At 32.1% G+C, this 27184-nt stretch overlaps 1 protein-coding gene across 1 annotated transcript in view; it reads right to left on the bottom strand.

Annotated features, from left to right (window-relative positions):
• ATRNL1 (attractin like 1) overlaps positions 1–27184 on the bottom strand; it is a 1270304-nt gene that overhangs the window by 1113365 nt on the left and 129755 nt on the right. The window contains exon 9 of the mRNA XM_051981495.1: positions 3248–3431. Within this exon, the coding sequence (XP_051837455.1) occupies positions 3248–3431 (184 nt within the window). The remainder of the gene's footprint in view (positions 1–3247; positions 3432–27184) is intronic.

Raw genomic sequence — 27184 nt, 5'->3', positions numbered from 1 at the left:
GATACAAGAAAATCATGAAAAAAAGTCATAAATTTGTTAAAGGAGGCATAAAATATTGAAGAAAATAAGGACAATTTCACATTTTCTTTGAAACTTTGCTTGTAACCACCTTGACATTTTTGTCTTCTGAATTTGTGTTTTGATCTTCCCCATCACCACTGTACTGTTCTAAAGTCAGATTCTTTTTTTTTTGCTTGTTTGCTCCTTTTTCCAGGCTATTTCTTAACTTTTAACTTTATGTTCAAATAGGACTCTGCTCCTGGAGTGGAAGGGGCACAATCCCAGCTTGTCCTGGGGGGTCAGAAGGTTTTCAGTCCTTGTAAGGTGGCATGATCAAGTAAGTGTAATAGTTTTCCTCCTCATCCTAAGGCTATGACTCTGAACTGAAATTTAAAGGAGTTTTGTGCCCAGGGACAGCAAAGGATCCCTGTAATCTCCTTCTGATTAGTTGTTCAATACCCATTCCCATCTGTATTCTGAGAGCTCTGGAAGCCCTTGCTGCCGATTCAGTCACCCTCAAAGCCTGCTGCTGGTTTGCCATGGGCACAAATTACACTAGACTGTATTCCACTCTCACAACAATGAGAGAGACCCTTCCTGCCAATCTTCTAAGTTGCCTTGGATTTGAAAATTATTTTACCCTATCCTTTTGTTGGTTCTGCCATTACACAATTCATTGGGGAAATTATTTTAAAGTTGTTTGGAGGGGAATCTGGGGAAGCTCAGGAAATGTCCTGCTTTTATACCACCATCTTGGTTCTGTTTCACATTGCTTTTTAAATGAGTTAGAGTAGGGAAATGTGATGAATGGAAAAAAGAAATAGGCCACACATGATTTGGAAGTGGGAAGTTATAAGGTTCTTTGTTGGTTTTCTGGAGGTCTCTGAGCAGCTTTCATTTCAGTTGAGTAATCACCACAAGAACAGCCAGGTATCCAAATCCTTTATTATCTCCTTCACAGTCTAGTTTCCTTGCCTAGAACCTGGGCCAGCTTTCTGGAGAGCTTTCCAGAGTCTTAATTTCAGTGGAGAAGTGCAGGAGGACAAGCCAGCCACCATGAGGCTGATGAAGATGGAATAAATCTCTCTGAATCCAAGGGCTTATATTTCAGCCTCCAGCACCACAAAGGTGGACGATGGAATCAATATGTCTTTGGGTCCCTTTCGAGACTGTCTGGTCCTTCTAAGTCTCTCTCCGAGCCCTTCTGAGTCTGTTTCTAGCTCTGAGTCCTAGCTTATATGCTCTACACTGAGTATAAACCAATCATTATATCACTAGGAAACCTTTTTTTGTTGTAAGATTAAATCAATCATACTGAACTTAGAGAACTATTAAGCACCATGCTAAATTATATAACCATTGTCTCATCAATTCCATTGAATTAACACCTTGTAAGAATCCTTGTTTCAGAGTTCTGGCCCATAACAAGAAGTAAAGGTGAATTAGTGATTATTCAATAAGATATATGTAAGTAATTATCATACTTAAAAAAAAATTTTAAATCTCAGTAATGCAAGATCATTTGTCATTAAGAACTCAAAGGATAAGGTGCCTAGAAAAAGTTAGCAAATGTAATGATTATGTGGTTTTAAAGGAAAAAGAAGCATTAGTCTTGAAAACTACAAAACTAAACTTCAATATCTAAAATTATAGAAATTTTAAAGAGCTAATCAGACACTTCTCCACAACATAAACAAAGCTGAACAAGTACATTTACAACAATTTGATTGAAAATAAGTCCTAACAAATTAATTGCCTTCTATAAAAGAGTAAAATATTTCATAGATAGCAGGAGGGAAGAAATAAACAAAATATATAACACCAATTTTCCTAACAACTCGGCAAGTTAGGTCCTGTTATTATCCTTATTTCACAGGAATTTTTCAGGAAACTGAGACAAAAAGAGGGTAAGTGATTCATTCAGGGTCACACTGCTAGTAAACATCTGAGGTTACATTTGAATTCATGTCTTCCTGACTCCAAGTTAAGTGATTTCTGTCTACTGTGTCACTTAAATATTTCTAAGTGCAATAGACCATCTTGGTATTAGTAAGGCCTTTGTCTTACATTACATTTTGCCAATAATCTAAAAAAATAGGAGTGTTAGAGAAGCACAAATGTGGCTGCAATTAGACAATAAGAACAAAGAGATTACAGGGACAAGGATTATCAAATTCAGAGAAAAAGCTGGTAGAGACTTTTTTCTTACTGGTAACTAACCAGGCAAATCAGTAGAGTCAAACTAAAATAAAAATAGGAGCCACTAATCTATACATATGTACTTTGTAGCTCCATACATTAACTTAATTTTTAAATATAATATTATATATATTTTTTATTTATCTCTTAAATAGATGTCAATTGCATTTTAACCTAATTCTGTAGCACTGGGCCACATGGGGCCCACACGTGTTTTATATCTCTAGGGCACATATTCATCTACCTAGAATGCTTTTAATTTTATCATATCTGCAGTTCTAAAGTTGTAAGAACTTTAAAAGGTGCATCATTGAGTTCCAAACCATAGTCTTTGCTATGGAACATCAGTAAATATTGAAATAGGAGGGGCCAGAGGAATGTGCATCAAGAAGAAATCATATGAAAGCATTCACTATTTCCAAGACATCATCAGTTCTCTATCAGTAGAAATTAGGGATCATAATAAAAGCACAGAGGAAAAAAAAGAAGAAAATGTCAATTAGAGTGACAATTCAGGTTATAAGGGAATCCAAATGGATGTTAAAAAGTTTTCCGTAGCAAAGACATTTCTTAGTCACAGACCTACCTAGTAAATTTCCTGCCTTCTGATACTGCTAAACCCTGTAGAACCAGTTTGTTCACACAAGGAAGACTAAAATTAGCTCAAAGATCCTATTGTTATAATCCAATTTCAAATTATTTAAATCATTCTTGAATTAAGCAATTTAGTACTTTGATTAAAGAGGAAAGTAAAAATTTTCTGTAGTCATTCATAGCAATTTTTACACAGAACATGACATTTCCTTTATGAAATGTTTTCTCATAATGACTTTTTAATACATTGATGGAACTCAATTCAAATGTTGCTAAAATTATAAAATATCATTTTATCTGTTTTATATGAAATGATAAAGAATTACCTTAAAATATCACCAAATACTTAATTCATGCCACCATTATATTTAAAAATAACATCAGTACTAATGCTACATTTTCCCATTTCCTTTTCTTCTTTCTGTTCTTCTTTTCCCAAATCACATTTACTTACCATGTCTTGGTATTAACTTCATATCTATAAAGGTCATCTACTAGTCCATATTTGTTGCCTGGTAAAGCTTTATAACCGCCATGTACATAAATGGACTTTGTCATTTCATCATACACACTTGTGTGGCCATATCCACCTTGCACAATTGCTCCTTTTGTTTCTGGAACAAGCCATGTATTAGATACTACAAGAGAAAGAAAATAAAATATACAGAATTATACTAAAGAATTGACTAAAATATTCTTAAATATCTGAGTACTTTTGAAACAGATTTCCTACCACTAAGCATATGTATATCCCAAGAAGATCAAAGACAGAGGTTCCATATAAACCAAAATATTTATCAAAATACTTTTTGTGGTGGAAAAAATTGTAAGCAAAGTAGATGGCTATCAATCAGGCAATGGCTAAACAAATATTGGTATAGAAATATAATTGAACATTAATGTAAATGAATGAATATTAATAATTTAGAGAAGCATAGGAAGATCTGTATGAACTGATATAGAATAAGATAGAAGCAGGAAAACAACATACATACTAACTACAACAACATAAATGAAAAGAACAATAAATAGACTCAATGCAACTTTTTGCAATGATCAAGGATTAATACCAAAGAAGAGATAAGAAATAGGATTTCGTATTCTTTTATGACAATATCAGTTTCTATCAGTGTATTGATTAGCTTTGTTAAAATGTTTTTTTTCTCAATCTTTTTATTCTTTATTTTTAAAAATAGGATTTAAAAAATAGGCTAAGAAATAGCTTGTTGAATTTTAAAGAAGGGAAGAAATATTTGGAAATGAGAGTGATGTAAATACAAATAAAAATCAATTTTAAAAGATCATATAAAAAGCACTTTAGACTAGATCTATTTCATGGACATAGACAACTCCTGATGAGGTAACTACCTTTACTTGACAGTCTTAGAACAGTTGCCTAGGAAGTTTTAAGTCACTTATTCAAGATCACAGTCATAATGTGTCAGAAGACCAAGACTTTTCAAATACAATCTTAGTTTTCTATCTTATGTCATATATTTCACTTTTTGATAAATTAATATAGTTTACTAACTTAAGAATGTGGTTCTTATATGGTAAAATTATCCCTGAGTTAAGAGGAGTAAAAAGTATGTGTTAAGCTTTATCAATTGATAGAATGGTTTTGGAATCAGGTAAACTTAGATTGAAGGTCTTTCTTTGAAACTTGCTATGTGATAAGTCACTTAAATTGTCTGCTCATCATCTTTAAAATAGATGTGGCTGAATTCTAAGTGCTCTTCTAGCACTAGAATCTATGAATCAATAGAATCAATGTTTCTATACTCCTGTATTTGCAAATAAAATGTTAAAGTGTATCATCTCTCTATAAAATCTCAAAGTCCTAACATAAGCCATGATTTATAAATATGGAAAGATATAATACCATTATTCACTCAACAAATATAATTTAGTTCTATAATAGATATAATGAAGAGGTTATAATCACCATCCTAAGAGAATTTAAGACTCTTAAGGTACCATCTAGAAATTACACAGAAACTACATGCATCACAAATACTTTCTTCCTGTTCTTATTTCTAAGCTCACATCCAGGGGGATTCTATGCTTTGAAGTCTTGATCAATTAGCCAATAAAGTCTAATCAGGAACAAAATACATGATGAGGTTCAAAAATGTCATATACAGATAATTCTAGGAAAATGAAGTGAATACTGCTTCAAAATCAGTAGTATTAGAAATAGGGAAAGCATAGTTAGCTAATCTCTACTCATTTTAACTGAATTCAATCATCATCCACTAAGTGTCTGCTACTGTTGAAGACAGTGTGATATATATAAATAATTCAAAAATGAAAAAAAAATTGATTCCTTGCTCTTGATCAGTTTATGATTTAGTAAAAAGATGATACAAAGAAAGATAACATGTTATAATGCTTGTTTACTATTTTGTTTCCCAATTATTCTTTTAAATCGTTTAGGATTACCTTATGTTAACTATATGTCATTTTTTTATTATTATTTTTTAATATTTTACTAATCCTGATCTTGTTTCTCATGGACAAATCAATGGTCTGACTATAGAAAGACAACTGATTCAGGAATAACTTCCTCTTCCAGCTTCCTTTTCTTTTGTCTTGATGTTATACAATGCTACACACACACACACACACACACACACACACACACACACACTATACATTTCTGAGTTTCTAAACTTTTTTTTCTTTGCTGAATTTTGTGTGTGGTCTGTGGCTTCCACAAAATTCCCATTTAATTTTTTATGCAGACCCACCAAAATCAAACATAATGTGGAATGGATAACCGTATATTCCCATCTACATGACTATCTCAATAAATGCAAAAAAAGCCTAAAAAAGACATAACTTCCAAATCAATAACAAGTATTTTAAAATTTTACTATAGTTCATTTTGTGGTGTTATTTAGTCATCACCACATCTAGCACTTGACATTATTTTCTCAAAGGAAGTATTTATGATATAAAGGCACAAGTCTTCTATCTTATCCACATGCCTTTGGCCTTTCTCATACCATTTTCCTGAATGATATTTTGCCATAGTGCTTCTCCCAATACTCAGTTTTTGCCACTTTTTTCAAAGAAATTTATATCAGAGTATAAAATGGACTTGAATTAAAACAACTCATCAAGTTCTCCATGGAATCCCTCTCTCTCATCTTAAAGGAGGGAAAGGGACCCATATGTGCAAAAATGTTTGTGGCAGCTCTTTTTGTAGTGGCAAGAAGCTGGTAACAATGGGTGCCCATAAATTGGAGAATGGCTGAATAAATTATATGAATCTTATGGAATATTATTGTTCTGTAAGAAACGACCAGGTTAATTTCAGAGAGGTCTGGAGATGTTAAGTGAACTGATGTTAAGTGAAATTAGCAGGACCAGGAGATCATTATACATGGCAACAACATTATATGATGATCAATTCTGATGGATGTGGCTCTCTTCAATAATGAGATGATTCAAACCAGTTCCAATTGGTCAGTGATGAAGAGAGCTACCTACACTCAGAGAGAAGACTGGGAACTGAGTGTAGTTCACAACATAGCATTTTTATTCTTTTTGGTTTTGTTTGCTTGCATTTTATTTTGCTTCTCTCTTTTTTTAATGGTTTCATTTGATTTTTCTTGTGTGACACGATAGCTGTATAAATATGTATGCATGTGTTGGATTTAACATATATTCTACCATTTTTAACATGTATTGGACTACTTGAAAAAGCATCCCTCTCTCTCCTCATGCTCAGCAGCTGATATTGGTACATAAGTTGCAATTATTTTCAAGATGTTCCTTTTGCATCATCTATCCTTAGTAATACAATACATGAAATAAAAAATAATATTTCTCATTGACAGTGTTGAATAAAAACCATCTTTCCAACTACTTTCTTTGTCTCTCCAAATATCTAGAAGCTATCCTTTCATTTATCAGTAATATACTTCTTTCTTCTAGTTTGGATTATAGCAAAAATGTAAAGACTGATACTATTTATCTTTTCCATTATTATATTCACTCATAGCTCACTTGAAAGGACATACATGTGGTACATTGTACCATTCACAATATCTAAAGGTTGTAGAAAATATAAAATCCTACTGTGCTCATTTTTTGCTAATTATAAAAAAGCATTTGATTTGATAGAACAGAAAATTGTTGCCTTTCAGGCTCATTTTCTATAAGGCATTTTACATCAAAATCATAAAACCATTGGGATTCCTTGAAAGAAAGACCAAAAGAAATAATCCTCTTTCATCATAAAACAAGTAGATGTATACTAAGCAAAGGTAATCATCACTGTGATGGACAAGATCCAATAGAGTCCAAGCTAAAGAGGAATCCTCCATAGTTTGGAATATTATCAATGTTCCTATTTACATAAGACATTATGATGACATTATTAACCCCTGTAACACTGTAGAGATTTCTAGAAGATCTCTATTATCATTAAAAAAAAAAAAAACTTGGTTTAACCATGCACAGTGTATAACATAAGCATATGAAAGATATCGATTTCTCACATTGCAGCATACATTTGGATGAACAAGTTATAAACCTTGATCATCATTATATCTATTTAAGAGAAAAAAGTAAAAAATACAAGGAATAGACCTAAGGTTGTATGAGAAGAGTGAGCTGAATTGCCTTGAGTTAATTGCAAATATCCTTTAATGATTCTAAGCTTTATATGAAAGCAAAGACTCATTATAAAGATACCAACGTTTCACCAGTGCTGCAATGAGACATAAAATGCAATAGTCTCTGAAGAATTAAAAGTTAATATTACACAGAGGGGAATGGAGAAATACAACATAGGAAGAGGAAGTGAAGGTAAAGGATAAAAAGTGGATGGTGAGAGTGCTGTAATGGCATACATATGATGCTAGGAAAAAAAATGAAGAATGTCATTAGAACATTTAATGGTTTCCTTCTGGCAAACATTTTTTGGTGGTAATAGGGGTCTTAGACTAGAATCACATAAGATGAGCAAGCATAAATGGATGAAGATCCCTACTCCTGAGAAAAACTTTCAAATCCATGAAATCATTGCCTCATATGAATATTTTAATAAGTTAAAATGAAATGTGATGACAAAGTACTGAAAACAAAATAAGTGCTCTTAGATTGGGTAATATTCAAAAAGTTATGTTACACGACTATAATGGAACATTACTGCATCATTAGAAATTATTCGTATGAAGAGTTAAGTAAACATGCAAAGACTTATAACAAAGGAAACAGATTTAAGTAAACAGAACCAGATAAACACACTTTTTAAGGAAAGATCTATGCTGGTCCTGTTTCTGCTTTCTTAGAAGTATTGAGCATTGTATTATTAGCCTTGTTCTATATCAAATTTACAATTTCTTGAATAAAAGTCAAAATCATACTTATCCAGTATGCAAATGAATGAAAGATTGAATGAATAGTTAAAATAATGTAGGTAAGACTAGAGATCTTAAAAAATATTTCAAAACTTGGAGGAAATGGGCCAAAATGTGAATAGTAAGTTGGATTCAAATCCCATCTTTGTCACAAACTGACTTTGTGATCCTATGGGAAACACTTAATCTCTTAGTATATTAGACAACTCTCTAAGATGATGAACTGAAGAAAAATATGGTCCTGCAAAGTAGAGAGAATATTCTCATGTGAGAATTACCCATTACAATGAAATTATAAATAGTCACTATTTATATCCCCTAGATCAATTGATCTTAACCTTTATTTGCATGATAGCTCCTTTAAGAGTCCAATAAAACATATGTGCGTGTATATGTAGACACATTCCTTCTTAGAATGTTTTCAAAGGTATAACATAAAAAATACAAGACTACAAAAGAAACCAATTAGACTGAAGTCATTATCATCTCATCAAATATTCTTAAAAGATCACAAACTCCAGGTTAATCATCTTGCATAATCTTAACCCTCATCCAGATTAAGCTCTCTGAGTTTTAGTTTCTCACATGTATAATGAGAAAGTATAGTGCTATTATTGTTTCAGTTACATCCAACTCTTTGTGATCCCATTTGGGGTTTTCTTGCCAGAGACATGGGAGTGGTTTCCCATTTCCTTCTTCAGCTCATTTTACAGATGGGGAAGCCAAAACCAAACAGGATTAAGTGACTTGTCCAGGGTCACACAGCTATTGTCTGCCACCAGATTTAAATTCAGTTCTTCTTGACTCCAAACACAGCAGTTTCTGCACTAAGCCATCTAGCTGCCCTAAGAATGTGCGATTTATTTCACAGTGTTTCAGAAACATAAAGATACTATCTAAACATTAATGTAAATTGCTTCTATGGGCAAATATATTCTAAATATAGGAAGGTTGGTTACAAGTCCAGTTTTCCACTAATTAAGAATTACAATCTCTCTCAGAGAGAAGAGATGATACCCTCATGGGCCTGAAAACTGAGGTGAAAGCCATTGTCTTTGAGGCAAAATATTGGTCACTGTACTTCACTGTGAGTTGCAAGAGTAATTGAGGATCTAAGAGGAAGGGGAGTTATCTATCAGCTATAAAATATGCTTCTCTTTTGGGGAAATTCAAACCATAGAATGACATGAAAGGACCTAGGTAGAAGAATAGCATTTTGTTGGACCCTGGGGAAAAGAGAGATTCACTAAAATGTCAAGAAGTTGAGCCAGGATTGCAGGTCTCTTCTGAAGGAAATTGTAACCCTAGGATAATACTAAATCTAAAGTATGATAGAAAACAAACCAAAAAAAAGTAGGACATACCAGAAGGTGAATAGAAATTTACTGGTTTCTAGTGAGCTATTTATTGAGTTCTTCATGAGTTTTATGAAATTTTTTTGGTCTTTCACACCTGAATTTTCTGTGAAATGAAATAAAGACTGTCCTATATTTGAAAAAAATCTTTGCTTCCTTAGATGCTTTATAAGATACGGGAATGCTATTATCCATAGCTATAGTGACTAAGATAATGAGCTATATTATGAGATTTTCTACTAGAACATATAGTAGATAGAGAAAATATTACTTCCTGAATCAAACAACATTTAAGTTTTTATTATATATTTAGCACTGTGCTAGGAAATAAGCCAAAGAGAGTGATGATATTTTAGAAAAAGCTTCTAAAATCAAACCCAATTCATATAATCCCATGACTTGGTAGGTTGAGTCAAGAATCAATAATAATTTAGAATGACTAACCTACAAATGAATTTCTGGAATGTACTCCATTCACAAGGTTGTAACTGGTAATATTCTGAAAATCCACAGGTTTTAGAAAGTAAGCATCTGTTGTTTAAATAGGAGAAGTTAAAAAGAATATGTGTATCTATTCAATACAGATATAGTTATCTGTATCCACAGAAGCAGCTAGTGCTTAAAGCTGGGTGGTGTATACATAGAGCACAATACTTAGAATGAGGAAGACCAAAGGAAATTTGACTTCAGATTCTTAGTAACTCTGTGACAGTGAACAAGTTATTTAATCTCTATTTGCTTCAGTTTCCTCAACTACAAATTTGTATCTACTGCATACATTATTATTAGGAGCAAATGAAATACATATAAAACATTTAGTATAATTATTTTATAATATAAACATACAACATATTCAGTTGAATATCATATACATAATATAAAATATACTATATAAACATATAATATAATGTATTATAAAATATTTAATGTAAATATAATACATATAAACATAATGTTTAGGTCCTCTTCTTCTTTCCTCCTCTTTTACTATTTTTTCCCCCTGAGGCAATTGGGGTTAAGTGACTTGCCCAGGGTCACACAGCTAGGAAGTGTTAGGTGTCTGAGGCCAGATTTGAATTTAGGTCCTCCTGATTTCAGGGCTGGTGCTCTACCCACTGCACCACTTTGCTTTCTCTCTCCTCCCTTTTTCATGGGTAAACAAAGATTATATTTTGGAAATTGATGAGATGTAATATTCTTTTAATAATGTCACATCTTCAAAGCATAGAAGAGCATGATATCAAAAGAGTAATTTTCAAGTGGCCCAAAGGGAAACAAAATGATGTATATTATATGTAAGGAGTCAATAATGACTTATATTTAAGAAGTGGTATAAAAATAAAATATAGCATATGTATAACTTGAAAAAATAAGTAATTATATCATGAAGGGAATTGAAATGGAGAGATAAAAGACTTTCAAAATGCTCTATTGGTAATCATTAAGAATTCAAAGAAATACTACAGGACATTCTCTAGATCTTCTACAAGGAATTTGGAGAAATCATAAAAACGACACACACTATGAGAGGGAATTGCTACTTGAACAAGTAAAGGAAGTAGCTGCTCTGATGAGATCATAGATTAATTGAATAAAATTGCAGGTTGATTAACAAAGCATAAAGAACCTGAGATTTAGAACTAGAAGGATACACTTTGAAGAAATTAAGGCCCAGAGAAGCCAAGTGACTAGTGCCAGGTCTCCCTGGCAGTAATTAGTGGCAGAAACTTTGTCTCACGCAGGTCCTCTATCTCCAGAGCCAACATTTTTTAACCCTATCATGCGTCTTTCCCCAAATTCAAAATGAAATCTCATTGTCCTTACTACATAATAGATCATCTTACCTAATAGTGAAGTTCAATTGATGGCTTTAAAGCTATGAGAAACAATGTAGTCAAAAGATATGTTATTAGTTAACTCTTAAACATACCCCCCCCAAAAAAAATCTAAAAGCATGAGGCCATTTTGAAGCTTTTACTAAAGCAAAACACTAATATTATACTCACCTTGAGACTCACATTGAGATTCTTAGAAAGTTTATGAGGTATTGCTAACCTAAAGTGAAATAAATTTCCCTCTGGACTAACCCAGAAAAGCTTTATGGTCCAAGTTAGTAAAACCATCCACATAATTCCCCTCCAGAGATTTATAGATTCCCAAAAAGCAATAACTTTAAGAATAGCACAAAAGGGCAAAGGGAACCACCTTTATTTCCACAGAAGGTCCATAAGAATTTTCATCATCTCAGAATTTATAGATAAATCCCATGTAGCCAGATATGTAAGTAAATATAAACCTATTTACTCTACATGTTGTGGTTCTATTTTGAGAAATACATAGCTACTGTTTTTTGACCAGGTGAAATAAATCTTATATTTTCCTAAGTAAATTAATACCCAAAGAATTCTGAGACAAATCCTTTAAGAAATAAGTAGATTTGAAGACAATGGGTAGATTTCTCTGCAATGCAGTAGACTGTGAAACTACATAAGCATCACACAAATAACCAAGATTCTCTTGAGACTGTTCTAATCAAAACATATTTAAATCACTGCATATTTAAATAAGGATACTATTATTTTGAAATTGTTGTTAATTTTTAATTTTTTAAAGATTTTTATCATTTTAATTAATTCCCCAGTATGAAAATTTAAAATCAGAAAGATAAGTTCTAATTTGGAAAGTCAATTGAATATTTACTAATGCGGGACTACAAAGACAGAAAAGAAACTTCCTACTTTCCACAAACATATGCAACAAGTAAAAGATTTTATTTTAATTATATCTTTTAAATAACTGATGACAACATCTTGTGCAAGCCATATTAAACTATAAACTTATCGGTGGATGGAGAATAGACACTCTCCCACATATTCCATCTGTTGATAGTAATGACACATCTTTACCATGCAGACTGAATGATATTATATTTGCACCTCACTATCTCACTGTATACAAAGTCAATCTGTTTGGCAACTGTTGCTCCTCAACATGTGAAGTTAATTCTTGGGAGCTGTACTTCAATATATCCAAATGAAATTTCCTTCTCATTATTTGTATTTATTTCTATTTATCTCACCAAAAACAGTCCCATTAGAATCCACCTTTCATTTTCTTTTCACATATATTCAGAGAAATTAAATTATAATGAAACAAATATCACTTCAATGCTAAAAGAATGATTCACTTGGGATTTCATCATAATCAAATGTTTTATCATTTAAAATTCATAAGTAACATTGAAAGAATCTCTTGTGAAATGGAAAGCCAGAACCAAAGGATAGCTTAAAGGAACCAATATTCAGTAACCTTAAACTACTATCATCTACCTTTATTTCACCTAAGAACTTAAGTCTGAACAACCAGATGAAACTCTACTGTCCCTTATATGTTCCTAAAAGGAATAACAATAGCCCTTTAAAATCATGAAGATCCCCAAAGGGAAAGAGACAAGAATAATGCCAGGTCAAAGTTAATAATATTCGAATATATCCAAAAAGATCTGTGATTTCATAAGTATAGGTAATTATCTCCAATGATTCAGATCACAATTTACCCATACTTTCCCATTTTATTCAATTCATCTGTATCCTGCCAAAAACTCCCCACAAGGATGTCCACCTATATCTTTTGTCTTTGCCTCATAGGGAACGATAATGTAATAGATACTGACCATCTATCCTTCATTCTCACCACCTAATCAATACATCTTTGTTGCTCATACATTTCTTTGATGAAACATATTATTTCATATCTCCTAAGTAATTTTCTTGTCTCTAAAGTCTGCATCTGACTTTCACCCACCATGGTTCTCTCTTTTTCAACATTTTGGTTATAGCCTTTTTCAGATCTTTGGATCTGATTCTTCTACATGATGTTCAATCATTCCATAGCACTAGTAGAATACTGGAATTTTAAAAAGATGAATTTTGTTTCACGTAATAATTTGTGATATTTTTTAAAACTTTACAATTTCATAAGGGCTATCTAAATCACCTCCTTTCTTATTCAACACAGAGAATAATTCATTGTTGACTTGTAGTGTCTGACTAATAAATATATTGAAGGACAATCTCTATACCAGGAATGTTTAATCTGGGATACACTGAGCACTAAGGAATCCAGGGATAGATTTTAGTAGCCCTTTAAACTTAAATGGCAAAAATTACATCTTATTTTCTTTAATCTCTAACTGAAACCTGGCATTTTCCTTGATTATAAGTATAGAAAAAAAAATCATCCTGAAAAGAAGTCTATAGACTTTACCAGATTATTAAAGGGGTTCCTTGACACACAAAAATAATGATGCACCTCTGTTCTATACATTGGCCATCCAACTACACATCAACAACAGGCATTCTTTATCCAATTAGTTTTTCTAAGCAAATATTTAGGGGAAAAAACTTCAGAGGCTATGGAGATTTTATAAAGTTCTGTAACTTAATGTAATCAACCCAATGTCATTAACCAACAAGAGCTTTTGAAGGCCAATGAAGCCTATATGAAATCCCTCAGTGATTTGGTCTATGCACTGCATCACCTCCATGACTAGTCTGTACACTGAATCTCTTCTATGATTACAGGAAACATTCTGATGAGCATATACTTCCCTATTTATGGCTCACTTGATATTTATGATCACCTGATCACTCAAAGAGTCATTGAAGAAAGTTATATACATTGTGACACCTTTCAAAAAATCTTATATAATTTTACATATGCATAGGAGATACCACACTGGAAGAGAGTACAAAACAGCATTTTGTTCTACAAAATCATATGTTTTTATTTTATTTTATGCTAGGATAAAACTTAGCGGAACTGAATATGGTTGTTATTTCTGAAAATGCTATACAAATATAATAAAAAGAATATGCTTCTTGAAACTTCAATATATTTATGTTTTTAAAAAGTAAGCACTTACTTTAATGCAAACTAGTAGGAAAAGTGGAAAGCAGTTTGACAGAAAAAAGTCTATGCCAACATCTTATCCCACACACCAAAATACCTACAAGTAGATTCATTACCTGGACTTAATAAATTAGAGGAACATGGATGAAATTGCTTTTCAGATTTCTGGATGGGGGAAGAGTTCATGACCAAAAAGCAGGAAAGATCACAGAAGATAAAAAGGACAATTTTGGTTACATGAAATTTTAATGATTTTTCACAGACAAACCCAATGTACCTAAAATTTAAAAAGAACTTGGAAAAAATTTCAAGCAAGTTTTGCTGAGAAGAGTCATTTCCAAGAGAGAAGTCATTTCCAGGAAACTATTTAACCCAGGTGTAATGTCTGATCTTAAGGAACAAAGAAAATACATACTATAATTCAGGCAAAGTTCATACCTTAATCAAACAGCTAACCTATCAAGGTTATAAGTTCATTTAGGAAAAACAAGAAGGATAAAATGGGGTCTAACCAGAGCAATTATTCTATGTCATCCTAAATGTTAAGTGGTTGTCTTCTTTCTTTGAGTTTTATTTGTCCATCTTCCAAATTTAGGATACAATATTTCACTCTCCTCCCTCAAGAACAAATACAACATGTATTTTCTGGGCATTCAAGACAGCAGAAGCACAAACACAATACTCCCTTTGCATGTTAAGATTAAATTGGTCTTGTACTCTATACTTGCTTGACGAAGGTTTCACAATCCTTTGTCTTTTTTACTAACAACCTTTTTTGCCAATCATTGATACTAGTAGTGGCAAAGACATATTTAAGACACAAGAATTAAGGATGGAAAATGATGTGTACTTTCATCTATGTCCATGAATACTCTTAGGCCCTAGATGAGTGGCAAGAGTTAACTTGTATAAAGCAGACAAGACACCAGAATATAGAACCTAACAGAGCAGGCATTTAATAAAATTTTACTATTCCAGCCATGAATAAAGTCATTAATAAGTGTTTATTGATTGATGTTTAATAGACACAAGACAAAAAGAAAACAAAATTATATAGTAGGAAAATTTTCTTGATTCTATAACAAAAGTCCTAAATTTGAATTCTGGTTCTATTATTTATTACCTGTGTGAATCTGAGCAAGTCTCTAAATCTGTAATATTTCATTTCTGCATTTATAAAAGAGAATAATATTTTCCTACTTACTTCATAGAGTGGTGGTAAGAAAGGTGCTTTGTTTTAAAGGCAACACAGTACATTAGAAAGAGCTCCAAAAGGCCCTTTCCTCCATTTCAGGAAGAGTCCAAAACTAGTTATCATTTTCTGGACTCAGTTACCAGTCAAGATAACTCTTTATACTTTGACTCACACTACAATGTTTTCAGGTCTGTTTATGTGTTTTTTGTCAAGTAAAATGTAAGCAGGGACTAAAGACAGTGACTGTCTCTCTTTTGTTTGTATCGCTATATCCAGGGGCAAGATATATATCAGGATGACTGGAGATGGCCCTGTATTTAGCATGGGATCCAGATGGTTCTGGAGGACAATGTGAGGCTGATGACTCTGCCCAGCCCTCCCTCCTTCAAATCCAGCTTACCTGAATGTTCTGGCATCACCTCCCTGATGTCAGTCCTCTTCAAGAAAAAAAGACAAACATCAACAATGATAGGGCTTACCACAATGCCTGGCACATACTAAGTTCTTGATACATGCTTGTTAGTAAAATAACTAGATGGCTCAATAAATAGAGTAGTGGGCCTGTAATCAGGAAGACTCAAGTTCAGATACAGTCGTATACTAACTATGTGACCCTGGTCAAGTCATGTAACCTCTGTATGTCTTTATCCATTGGAGAAGGAAATGACAAACTACTCCAGTGTCTTTACCAAAAACAAAAACAACAACAGCAACAAATATGGAGTACATTGGTGCAGTATAGTCCACAGAGTCACAGAGAGTCAGACATAACTTAATGACTGAATATACGTGAACAAAATACTTGTTGAATGACTAGTCTTATAACTATAGGATCTGGAATAAAATCCTGCCTCTGCCATTTTCTGTGGCCTTGGACAAATAATTTAACCTCTTTAAATATCCTTTTTTTTCAATCTGTAAAATGAGGGGCCTATGAGGTCCCTTCCATTTTAAAATTTATGATTTTACAATCCCATATCTACAAAATAAAATCTACTTAATGACAGCTACATATTTCATTTTCTCTTGCCAAAGACTGAAGGCCCTTCCCCCTATTATTCTGGATGCTGGATTTTTATCATAAGCTTCCCTTAACTCTACAATCTAATGGAATCTGTCAGCAGTCACTAACTATATACAAAATATACATTTTTCTCCCTCTGACATTTACTAGTAACTGTCATTTTTTCTCCTCTTATAACCATAAATTCCTTAAGAGCTATAATCACTTTCTTTGTCTAGACACAGCTATTTCTTACCCCTCTGCATCATTTATTGAAGATTTATATGAATCTCTTCAAAATCATGCCTATTTATTTCTTTATATATATATTATGTTTTATCTATATACTTATACTATATATGTGTATATAATATCTCTCAGTAGAATGTAAAGGAAGGATTGTATTGCTAGGATAAAACTTAGCTGAACTGAATATGATTGTTATTTCTGAAAATTCTACACAAATATAATAAAAAGAATATGCTTCTTGAAACTTCAATATATTTTAAAAAGCTCAAAAAATCTACTCCAGTGCCTTGTCACACCATGAAAGTATGCTGGATTCATGAAGATTATATTGATAAAGCATAAGCTCTGAATGACTTTACCATACTAGAAAGACTTCAAATATGATATAATGGCTTTGCTTTCTAAGAACTAACATTTGAAACAGATCATAATGTAATAATAGTAATGATAAATATACCTGCTATTTACATAGTGCTTACATATATTGTCTCATCTGATTATCCCAATGATATGAAATGTTATAAGTATTATAAGAATTACTTTTCACATAATAAAACTAAGGCAAAGAAAAGCTAAATGATTTGCTAATATCATGAGACATTACTATATGAAGTCAGGCTTCTGAAACAAGTTTGCAGATTTATCACTTATTCATTATATGAAGGAGATCCACATATAACATCTATGACAAATATTTTTAAAGATATACTTTTTGAGTATTTAAATCATTTTATTAATTATTACTAGTCAGTAATTAGTAAAAGGGGTCAATAGCACTCTCAACTGCCAAAAACCATTCAGACAAGATTCTCAACATTCATATGTCCTTAGAAGAGTGGATATTCCTAAAAGGCAGCAATCAGCTATGATGGGTTAACAATTAATAAAGGTAGACCTATTTTAAGAAAGGGCTGATCATTCAGTATAGGACAAAGCTATACCCATAAAACCCTATCTAGGGTAATGTAGACAAAAGTGGGAATCCACTTCTACCTAAACCTGTTTGAATAAAACACAATGAGTCATAATTCACCAGTTAATCTAAAGGAGAATTTCTTTACCTTTTGATCAGATCTAAATTTTCTCAGTTGAGCAAATTTTGTCCAAGATTTCACTTCACTTCACTATTAGTCCTAAACTTCAAATTGTGTCTAATTAGACTTTGGGGTTTGATTTCTGAATAAGGAAATAGGAGGGAAAACACTAATCCTAATTCAACAATTGGCTATTAATATAAGAAATAAATAATCATTTCTCTCACACTGTTTAACTACTCTCTGATTGTAAATACAAGCAAAGCATAAAAAAGAGATAGATATTACATGCCATTGTCATAAAAGTCATCCAGTGTAGAGTTCAAATGGAAGAAGGGTTCCTTATAAATAGGTCCCTTATAGATTATCCCACTTGAGGACATTGTATTGACTGCATAAAGCCCCACAAAACTGCAAATAATTCCAAAGAGTTTAAATTAATTACATGAAAAAAATGAGGTGGATAAAGAATATCTATTGTCCATACAATTATATAAAGTTCATGGAAAGCCCATGGATATGGCCAATCAAAATCCATTTTGCACAGACAATGATGACACATAAGAAGGAAATTAACAGAACCAAACTGTAGTAAGTAAATGAACTAAACTGCCTTTGGAAAAATATCAGTATTTTTAATGCTAACAAACTTCTTCCTAATTAAAGGCTCATCTTTTTACCATTTATATTCTCTTGAGACACAGTGTGATATAATGGATAGAAAACTAGCCCCCCTAAGCCATATATTCTTAGTTTAACCCTGCCTGAGATAAATATCATCTGGATGACTTGGGGAAAATCTCTTCATTTCTAAGTTCACAAGATCTTTATAAGACTGTAACCTGGACTTGTAGAGGAAATTCTCACTGGAAATTTCTTACGTGACAAAATCATCATTGTATAAAGAAAAAAATTTCTCCTGGTATACTTTCCAGTTTTAACGCATGGAATATCAGTTTCTAAGAAATTAAAGTTGAAGGCTGGCACATTGGCGATATGTAAGGTGAACATAAGATTACAACATGTCGATATTTTTTGTGCAGGAGATATACTATAAAACATATTTTATATTTATATATACTATAAAATATATTAAAGAAATGTATGATTAAAATCAAATGATGATCAATGAAGGTACCTGGTATCTGATATCGGTATCTAGCATGTTAAGGAAAACACCATTCAAGTCCTTCTCTCCCCTCAAAAGAGAATTTATAGAATGACATGGAAAAAAACAGAATTGTACATGCAAAGATTGGAATCTGAATCCACATTGATTATATTACAGTAAAATCAAACTTCAAATTATTTAGTAACTCAACTAAAAAGGTTTTATTGTTTCTTGCTAATTCAATTAAAATAAGATTTAGATGAGCATTTTAGTTTTTTAAAGCAGTCACAATTACTTGAAATTATGAATTACCTCTCTGAGTCAAACTATCTTGACTTATCAGCAGCATCTTTTACCTAAAAGTAACATTGATAAAATTTGGACAACTATTAAGTTCAGGGGACTTTTAAAAATTGCTCTATTTTGCTGATCTATTAGCACCATAAATTCAGAGTGAAATCTGAATTTTAAAGAATCCATAATTATCCTAGTTAATTTAGATTAGCTTTTTTTCACTATCTTTCCCTGAATTATTTAATTAATAGATTTTATATCTTAATATGAAACCATTATGCTTCACCAATTTTTTTTTTTATTTAAAATATTTCTTGTTAGGAATACTGTTCCTAGCAGGCAAATGGAGCTAGTACCATTTCAATCCAAGTGTTTGAAAGTGTTTATACTATTTGAAAGTGTTTATACTATTAAAATCAATAAAGAAAAATAAACTTTTTGTAGGACCATAGTATAATACTTAACACTAAAATTAAAAAGGAAAAATAACCTTCCTATGGAAATAACCATACTCTTTATAACTAAGATGATAAATGATTTGATTATTTACATTCAAAATGGCCTTACTTCAAAAATCATTACCTAAACTTATACTTTTTAGCAGGAAACTTAATCCTTCTGACAGTATCTTTTAACTTTTTATCCACATTGTTTTGTACACTTTTACTTGAGTGATTTTCAAAGTGAAATCCGTTTTGTATAAGCTTCCTTTTACAAACATAAAATACTTTCTACTTGACAATCTACATAACAATCACCCATATTTTTAATGAAATAAAGTAATAAGAGGAAAAATTAAATATATTTTATTCTTTCAAAAGAAGAGCTTTATTGTTATATTTTATAACTCATTTTCAGTCAAAGAATCCTTTCTATGAATCTTTTTAGTTCTATTCTCCAAGTCTTGGTTCTGACTCTTATTGTATAACTTTGGGCAAATGACTAAACCTCTCTGAGCATCATTTCCCTCATCTGTAAAATTAGGAAGTTGGACTAGAAGATATGTAATGCTCCTTCTAATTCTACATTCATGACTATAATTTTGATTTGCTTCTTACTACATGTGCCACAAAATGTAATTTCTAACATCGAATTAATTACAATATACAAAGACTTCACAGAGTCTCAAAGTGGAAAGGATCTGACACTTACAGAGTGGGAGGCCATCTCATACAAATTTTTTTTTCTCTAATATCACCAGCAAGTAGTTATCTATTCTTTGCTTCCTGACCTCCAATGAAGGAGAACTCCCTTTCTCCTTCAAACAGTTCCAATTATTACACAATTTTTCCTTATATCAATCTGAAGTCTATCTCTTTATATTTCCATCCTTTGCTCCTAAGTCTGCTTTATGGGCTCAAGCACAGCAAATGTAATTCTCCTTCCATACTACTGTCCTTCAAATGTTCGAAAAAAAACTGTTATGTTCTTCTCCAATTTTATCATCATTCTACAGGCCTTCAGTACCTTTGATCAATTCATATAGCAAAAATCTCAATTCTCTCTATCATCTGGGTTACCCTCTTTTATATTTTCTCCTAGTTATCAAGATCTTACCTAAAATATGGTACCAGAACTAAACAAAATCCTTACACCCTTCTCAGACAAGATATTATCTTTATCATGTAACTGTGCAGCAGTTTTTTAACTCAGGTAAAACACATTCATCACCATTAAATTTTATATGATTGCATCAGCCCAACATTCCAAACTATCAACATCTTTTTTAGATTTTGATTCTATCATTTAGCATGTTAACTATCCTACCAGATACAAATCTGTCATTTATTTCTTTATGCAAGTTATGGACAGAATTGTTAAACAATGTGAGATAAAACAGAAGAACTAGATCACCTTCCTGGAGGCCTTCTTCCAAGTTGCCCTGAGGCAATGAATAATAAATCCAATTTTCATTTATAACATCACTATAATGATCTCATTTTTCTTTTCAATTTTTGAATCTAGCTTTTCTTTAATAAGTTGTGTTAATAAAAAAGAAGCATAAATTACTTATTTTATGTTTAAACATGTTCAAAAAAAAAAACCACTTACAAATAAGTAGAATAAGCCTATTTTGAATTTTAACATGACCTTTAAAAAATAATTTTAGTAAAACAATAGGGATTGCTGATTTTTTCGAATAAGGCAAACTAAAATGAAATAACCTTATAGTCATGGGTCTACCAGGTCCCAGATTCTTAATAACTATCTAAGAGATGCCACTACATTATATATATATATGCAAATATGTATGTATCTATAAGCATAGATATGTTGTGCTCTCTTCTTTAAAATATAATGGTTCTCTCTGGGAGAAGGTTTCTTGGAGAGGTTTTTTGGAGGCAGCCTTAGTTTCAGCTCAGAGTAATAATCACTCCAAAAGCAGCCAGCTGATAAAATCCAAACATTTATTTTCTCCTTTCTTGGGACCGGGTAGCTTTCTTAGAGGCCTATCTCTCTACTTGGTTCCAAGAGCTCTTGTAGCTTGTCCTTTGCCTCTGCTTTCTTCAGCCTTCAGCCAGCACAAAGGTGGAAGATGGAATGAATCTGACTTTGCCTCCGAGAGTAGGCTTGTGGGCTTCTGTATCTCCCAGAGTGCCCTTTGGCCCTAAGAGCTTCTTGCTTATATGAGTTCTCTAAAAGTGTGAACACAAGCATTGTTTCTATCAGTTCCACTTAGTACCTTGTTTCAAGTTCTGGCCCATAGCATCTCCTTGTAAGATCAGATCAATCATACTGAATCATGCTAAATTAGATAATTATTGTCTCTATCAACTCTAATGAGTTAACATTTTATAAGGATTCCAACATAGATACAAATAAATAATATAGCTAATAAACTTGCCAAGGTTTCTCAAAAATACTTAAAACTATTGATACTTTCAAGACAAAACCAATATATTAAAGATATGCATATCATAAATTTCAATTATGTTCAAGTAATAAGCAATTGAATAAGTATAGAAATAATTCATTTAAATTAAGTGAAATAAAACTCTTTTTCCCTTTATAATAACATTAACAAGCCTGGTTTTACAGAATTCTAACACAAATTTTATTTTTCTTTTTTAATAGTTCAATAACTAAGTAATTTATTTATTCAGCCTGACTTTTAACTACTTTGAAATTCATCATTCAGAATATTAAATGTCATTATTAAAGAATGTATTAGAACCAAAAATCAGGCCCTATTGTTGGTTTAGAAGCAGATTTTTCTCTGGAGAAAATTATCTAAATATCTTGTACATCTATAGAATTATTCACTTGCCTTCCTCATTTATTTTTAAATATTTAATTTCCAATGCTAGAAAAGATGTGACGATAATAATAGCTCACATTTATGTGGCACTTTAATGTTTGCAAAGCACTTTACATATATTATCTCATTTTATAATATATGATATGTTCATTTGCACAAATTATCAACAAGAAATAGACTTTGGAAATTTTCCATTTATAAATGTTCAGTTTTATTGTAAGAACCTTGGCAGTTTGATAAAGGGCCCTTGACATATTTTCAATTGGAAAGAATACGTAATAGGAAATTTTGTGTCTAACTCAACTTTGTACTAAGTTGTTATTTTCCTCTTGGTATGAGGTTTGTCCCCAGAAAGTATAGCAACAGAATAACGTAGTTGAAAGACCTCATTTAGTTAGTTATTTTGTATGAGAGAGAGGCAGGATGGGTGCAGGGCAAAGATACAGAATTGGAACAGAACAACTCAGATTACAATTCTGCAAGTCATACCCTATATTATCCCATACAAATAAATTTATTTATCTGGTCCTTTGGCCATCTATAAAATTAGGAAGCTGGAATAAATTACATTTAAAATCACTTCTTTTTCTAAAATTATATGATTATATGACATATTTGAAACTGACATAATTATATACAATAGAAAGACCATTAGGTTTGGAAGATGAGAATCTGAGTTTGAACCCTGGCCCTGCTACTAACTCTATATGTGATCAGATCACTGATCACATAAAATCCCCCCAACTCTATGGACAAGGCCCAGAGTTATGTACCACAGTGAACAGAATGCTGGTTCTGGAGTCAGGAATTTCCTAGTTCATTTGGCCTCAGACACTTACTAGCCAAGTGACCAGGGAAAATTACTTAAACCCTATTTGCTTCAGTTTCCTCTTCAGTAAAATTTAAAAATAATATTTGTAAAAGATTTTATGAACTTTAATGTACTATATAAATTCTTCCTATTATTATTAAAAATTATTATTATTATAAATGAAATCCAAATGGTGGAATACTTTTTACTTACCTCCACATTAACAAGTATTCCTTCCCTTTGTGAACTTATCCCAATTCTCTCAATAGAAAATGGGATACTATTTGAAAATTTGAGGGTATCCTGTTAAGATAACCTGTATTTGACAAGACACAGTGACCTGGGAATATGGCATCTGGTTCCCTCAATCAAAAGTCCTGAAGTTAAAATAGTCCCAAACCTCAGAGAAATCTAGTCCTTATCCTAGGGACATTAATTTTAAAAAATTCTCAAAGATCTTTGAAAAACGCAGTGGAATGGGGAAAAAATTACCCGAAGTATAAGAAACTACCAAGATAAAATATAATTTTCAAAGATATCAACACTTGAGTTAGGCCAAAAGAATTCTTACTGTATTGGTTCCAGATGTCCCAATAAAGTTTTACTAATATCACCAAAAATTGACCATCAATCACGTTCTTGTCTACCCTGTTTTGAAGTCATAACCAAAGATTCTTCTAAGGAAGAATTTAATCACCATCTGACCATCTATCAGATCAAGGAAATTCATCACAGTAAAAGCCTAATTGCCAATGAGATGGCAGCATCACTCAAAGGCAGGATCATTTCCAAAGCATAAATGTGAGCAGGGGGAATTCATGAGGAAAAGGTGTGCTCCAATTAACAAACTCTATTTCTTTAAAAAAAAAAATCCCTTCTTTTACTAACTTACATATGGGAATTAGCTGTGGAATTAATGATTTTATTTATCTAAAGATAGACAAAGAACAATCCCCATTTTGAGCCTCCAATTCATTTGATTGGCTTTGCAAGAACATCATCTATAAGTTGCCTAACATCTAAATAACTTCTCCTCCCCACCAAAGGAGTAAAAGATGGAGTTTATTGAGGAATGAAGAGTAAATTGAAAATAATGAGTGAATCAATCAAACCTTTATTATTTTGGGTGGAATTAAATTAAATAATCACAAATTTGATTTGTGATTTGATTTCCTTCAGATACTTTTTTTTAATCCTGTTTTGTTCAAAGATAGAAATACTTCTAATTTTCCTGATAGTTTTCTTTCCTATCTGCATCTAGATCTAAATTGCATTTATCAGAGTATATTTTCTGATCTAATTTCTCTACCTGGCCTATCAGCTAAGTCTTAGAAAAACATGTTTTGCAATGAAGTCCAACAGTTTTTCATGTTAAGAATAAAATAAAAGTTGGAAATTTTCATATCACATAGAAATTTTAGTGAAACTCCTATAAATGGTGATGAAATTATGAGTGTTTTTTTAATTCAAGTTATATCAATTTTATCAAAAGATGACAACTGAGGGTGAAAATTAAGAATGCTATTTTATCATAATCATGTTGATTTTTATTCCTCCAACTTCTTATCTTCTGTAAGTTATTAACTATTCCTTCTATAATAGTTTCCCTCTTCTGTGTAACAGAATAAACTTTTAAAAAAGATATTTTTCTCTGTCCTGTCAAATGTTATGATAATCATTATATCTATATCATCATATGTATACTTTGTACATTCCTCCCCTCTCGATATGCTTATATAAGTCCGAATTAATATTTAAGGAGACTCAGGTCTCTATTTTGAGTAGAAATTATTCACATCCGTTCACATGCCAATACTTGATAATTTCATTATTGATAAATTCACTAGAGACATAAGCTAATGAAAAGTGCAAAATAAGAAACAAAGTAACCAATCTATTAATAAGCCTTTATTAATTACTTATTATATGACAGGAATTGTGCTAGGCACTGGGGTTACAAAAACCAAAACAAAACATTTCTCAAGAAGAATTTACATTCTAATGAGGGAAATAAAATGTACATGTACATATTTTATATATAGAGATAGATATCTGTCTATATATGTTAACATATATAACTATATGTAGGCATATAAAGGCATGTGTTTTTTGAAGGTGTCTATATACTTGTACACATCCCTATATATAAACATTTATATCTTTAAGGAGGAGAGGTATGGCCAATGAAAGCCCAATTCTTAGAACTTGGGTGATATCCTCTAAGATATCAATAGAAGCTCAGTAGGTCTGTTTCCAGGCATTTATAACGGAAGGGACCTTCTCCCTATATTAGAACATGTACAGCTATCTTCTAGTTGTTTCTTGTGGACTACCAAGAAAAAATTGTATCTGCATAAAAAAGTTCTAGTGAAGAAACTTTAACTCTTCAATTCAATTCAAGAAATTTTCATTCCTTCAAGGAAAGCAAATTACTGTAAGCCTCTGGGAGTGGGTGGAAGGAGCTAGGAGAAGGGATATCAGGTTCTCTCCTTAACCAGTTGTCATGTGTCACTGAATACTTGGTAATTCTGTCACTTTTGTTTTCTGTAGTTGTTTCTTCTTGATTCTAAGTAAATGAGTTTTAGGAAACAGAACATACCAAGCTGCGATCCCATGAGCTTTTAAAGATCAGAAAATAATCAGAAATAGAATAGGTCTCAGAATCTGCTGGTACTCAGAGCAGCTGGACCTGGTAGGGAGCATTTTGAGGAGAAATCTGCTTAAGCAATTTGTCACTGTCTATACCACACAAGAAATGAGATTCCTTGAAAGAAGAAAAAGATTCACAGGGCCAGAAAGTAACGACACTCTCCCCTAAGTAGGGAAAGAAAACATACTGATTCTTATTCTCTATCAGTATAGACCAAATGTATAGAAGAGAAAGTTTACTTCCAGGTTAGAAGGGATTTTATAATTCTTCTGTTCTTGCTATATTTTCTCAATAAATATAGCCGTGTAAAGTTTCACCTGTTGGTACTGGTTAATGGTTACTGGAAAAAAAAAAAGTCTGGTTAACTGATACTGGGGAAGAGAACACTAGATGGGAGATTGTGAGTCATATATACCAGAGAAATAAATATTAATCTTGGGCAAAAGGTACTGGCAGTTGAGGAATATAAGCAGGAGATGGTTCTAGACCTGTTTTGGAAACCAGTGATTTTCCAAGAAGTTAAGGTGATAAATAAGTATATTCAAGGAATATTTAGACACTCATTACAAAAGCATGGAGAAAGGAACTAATGTTCCATAGTTGAAGAACAGGAAGCCATGAGAACTTTAAAATGCCAAAAAGAAAAGTTTATATTTGGTCCTAGAGGTGATAGGGAGTATGGAAAGAATAGAAAGATGGAAAGAAGTGGAGAGCTTTGTGAAGTAAATAAAAATGAAAAGAATCAGATAACTAATATGTTACCCAGATAGCTGAATATTGCCATTTCCATTCTCCCACCCCAAAAAGGTAACCAATAGGTCACAGTCCCATGTAATCCCCAGGCATCCCAAACTTTTAGGAGGGCACAGTTTAAACTGATAGATGATTTTGCTAAAGAATAGCATCTGTGATGACTATCTCTTCCACAACCTCTCTTTTGATCTTAAGCAGCAGAATATATTGTCCCCCCACTCATCAGAGCTGTAAACACAGTGCTCAGGGATGCTCATCCTTTTCTTTTTCCTTATCTCCACTGAAACTCTTACAACAGTAGCTTCTTCATAGGTGCGCTTCTTCTGTCTTGTATTTTCCCCAAAAGATCAGGGTTTTTTTAAGCTGATAGACTCACTGGTGACCAAGTAAAAGA

Source organism: Antechinus flavipes, chromosome 2 (genome assembly GCF_016432865.1).
Source record: "Antechinus flavipes isolate AdamAnt ecotype Samford, QLD, Australia chromosome 2, AdamAnt_v2, whole genome shotgun sequence".
Taxonomy (NCBI): domain Eukaryota; kingdom Metazoa; phylum Chordata; class Mammalia; order Dasyuromorphia; family Dasyuridae; genus Antechinus; species Antechinus flavipes.
The sequence above is the reverse complement of the archived record's forward strand: the minus strand, read 5'-3'. Positions and strand labels throughout refer to the sequence as shown.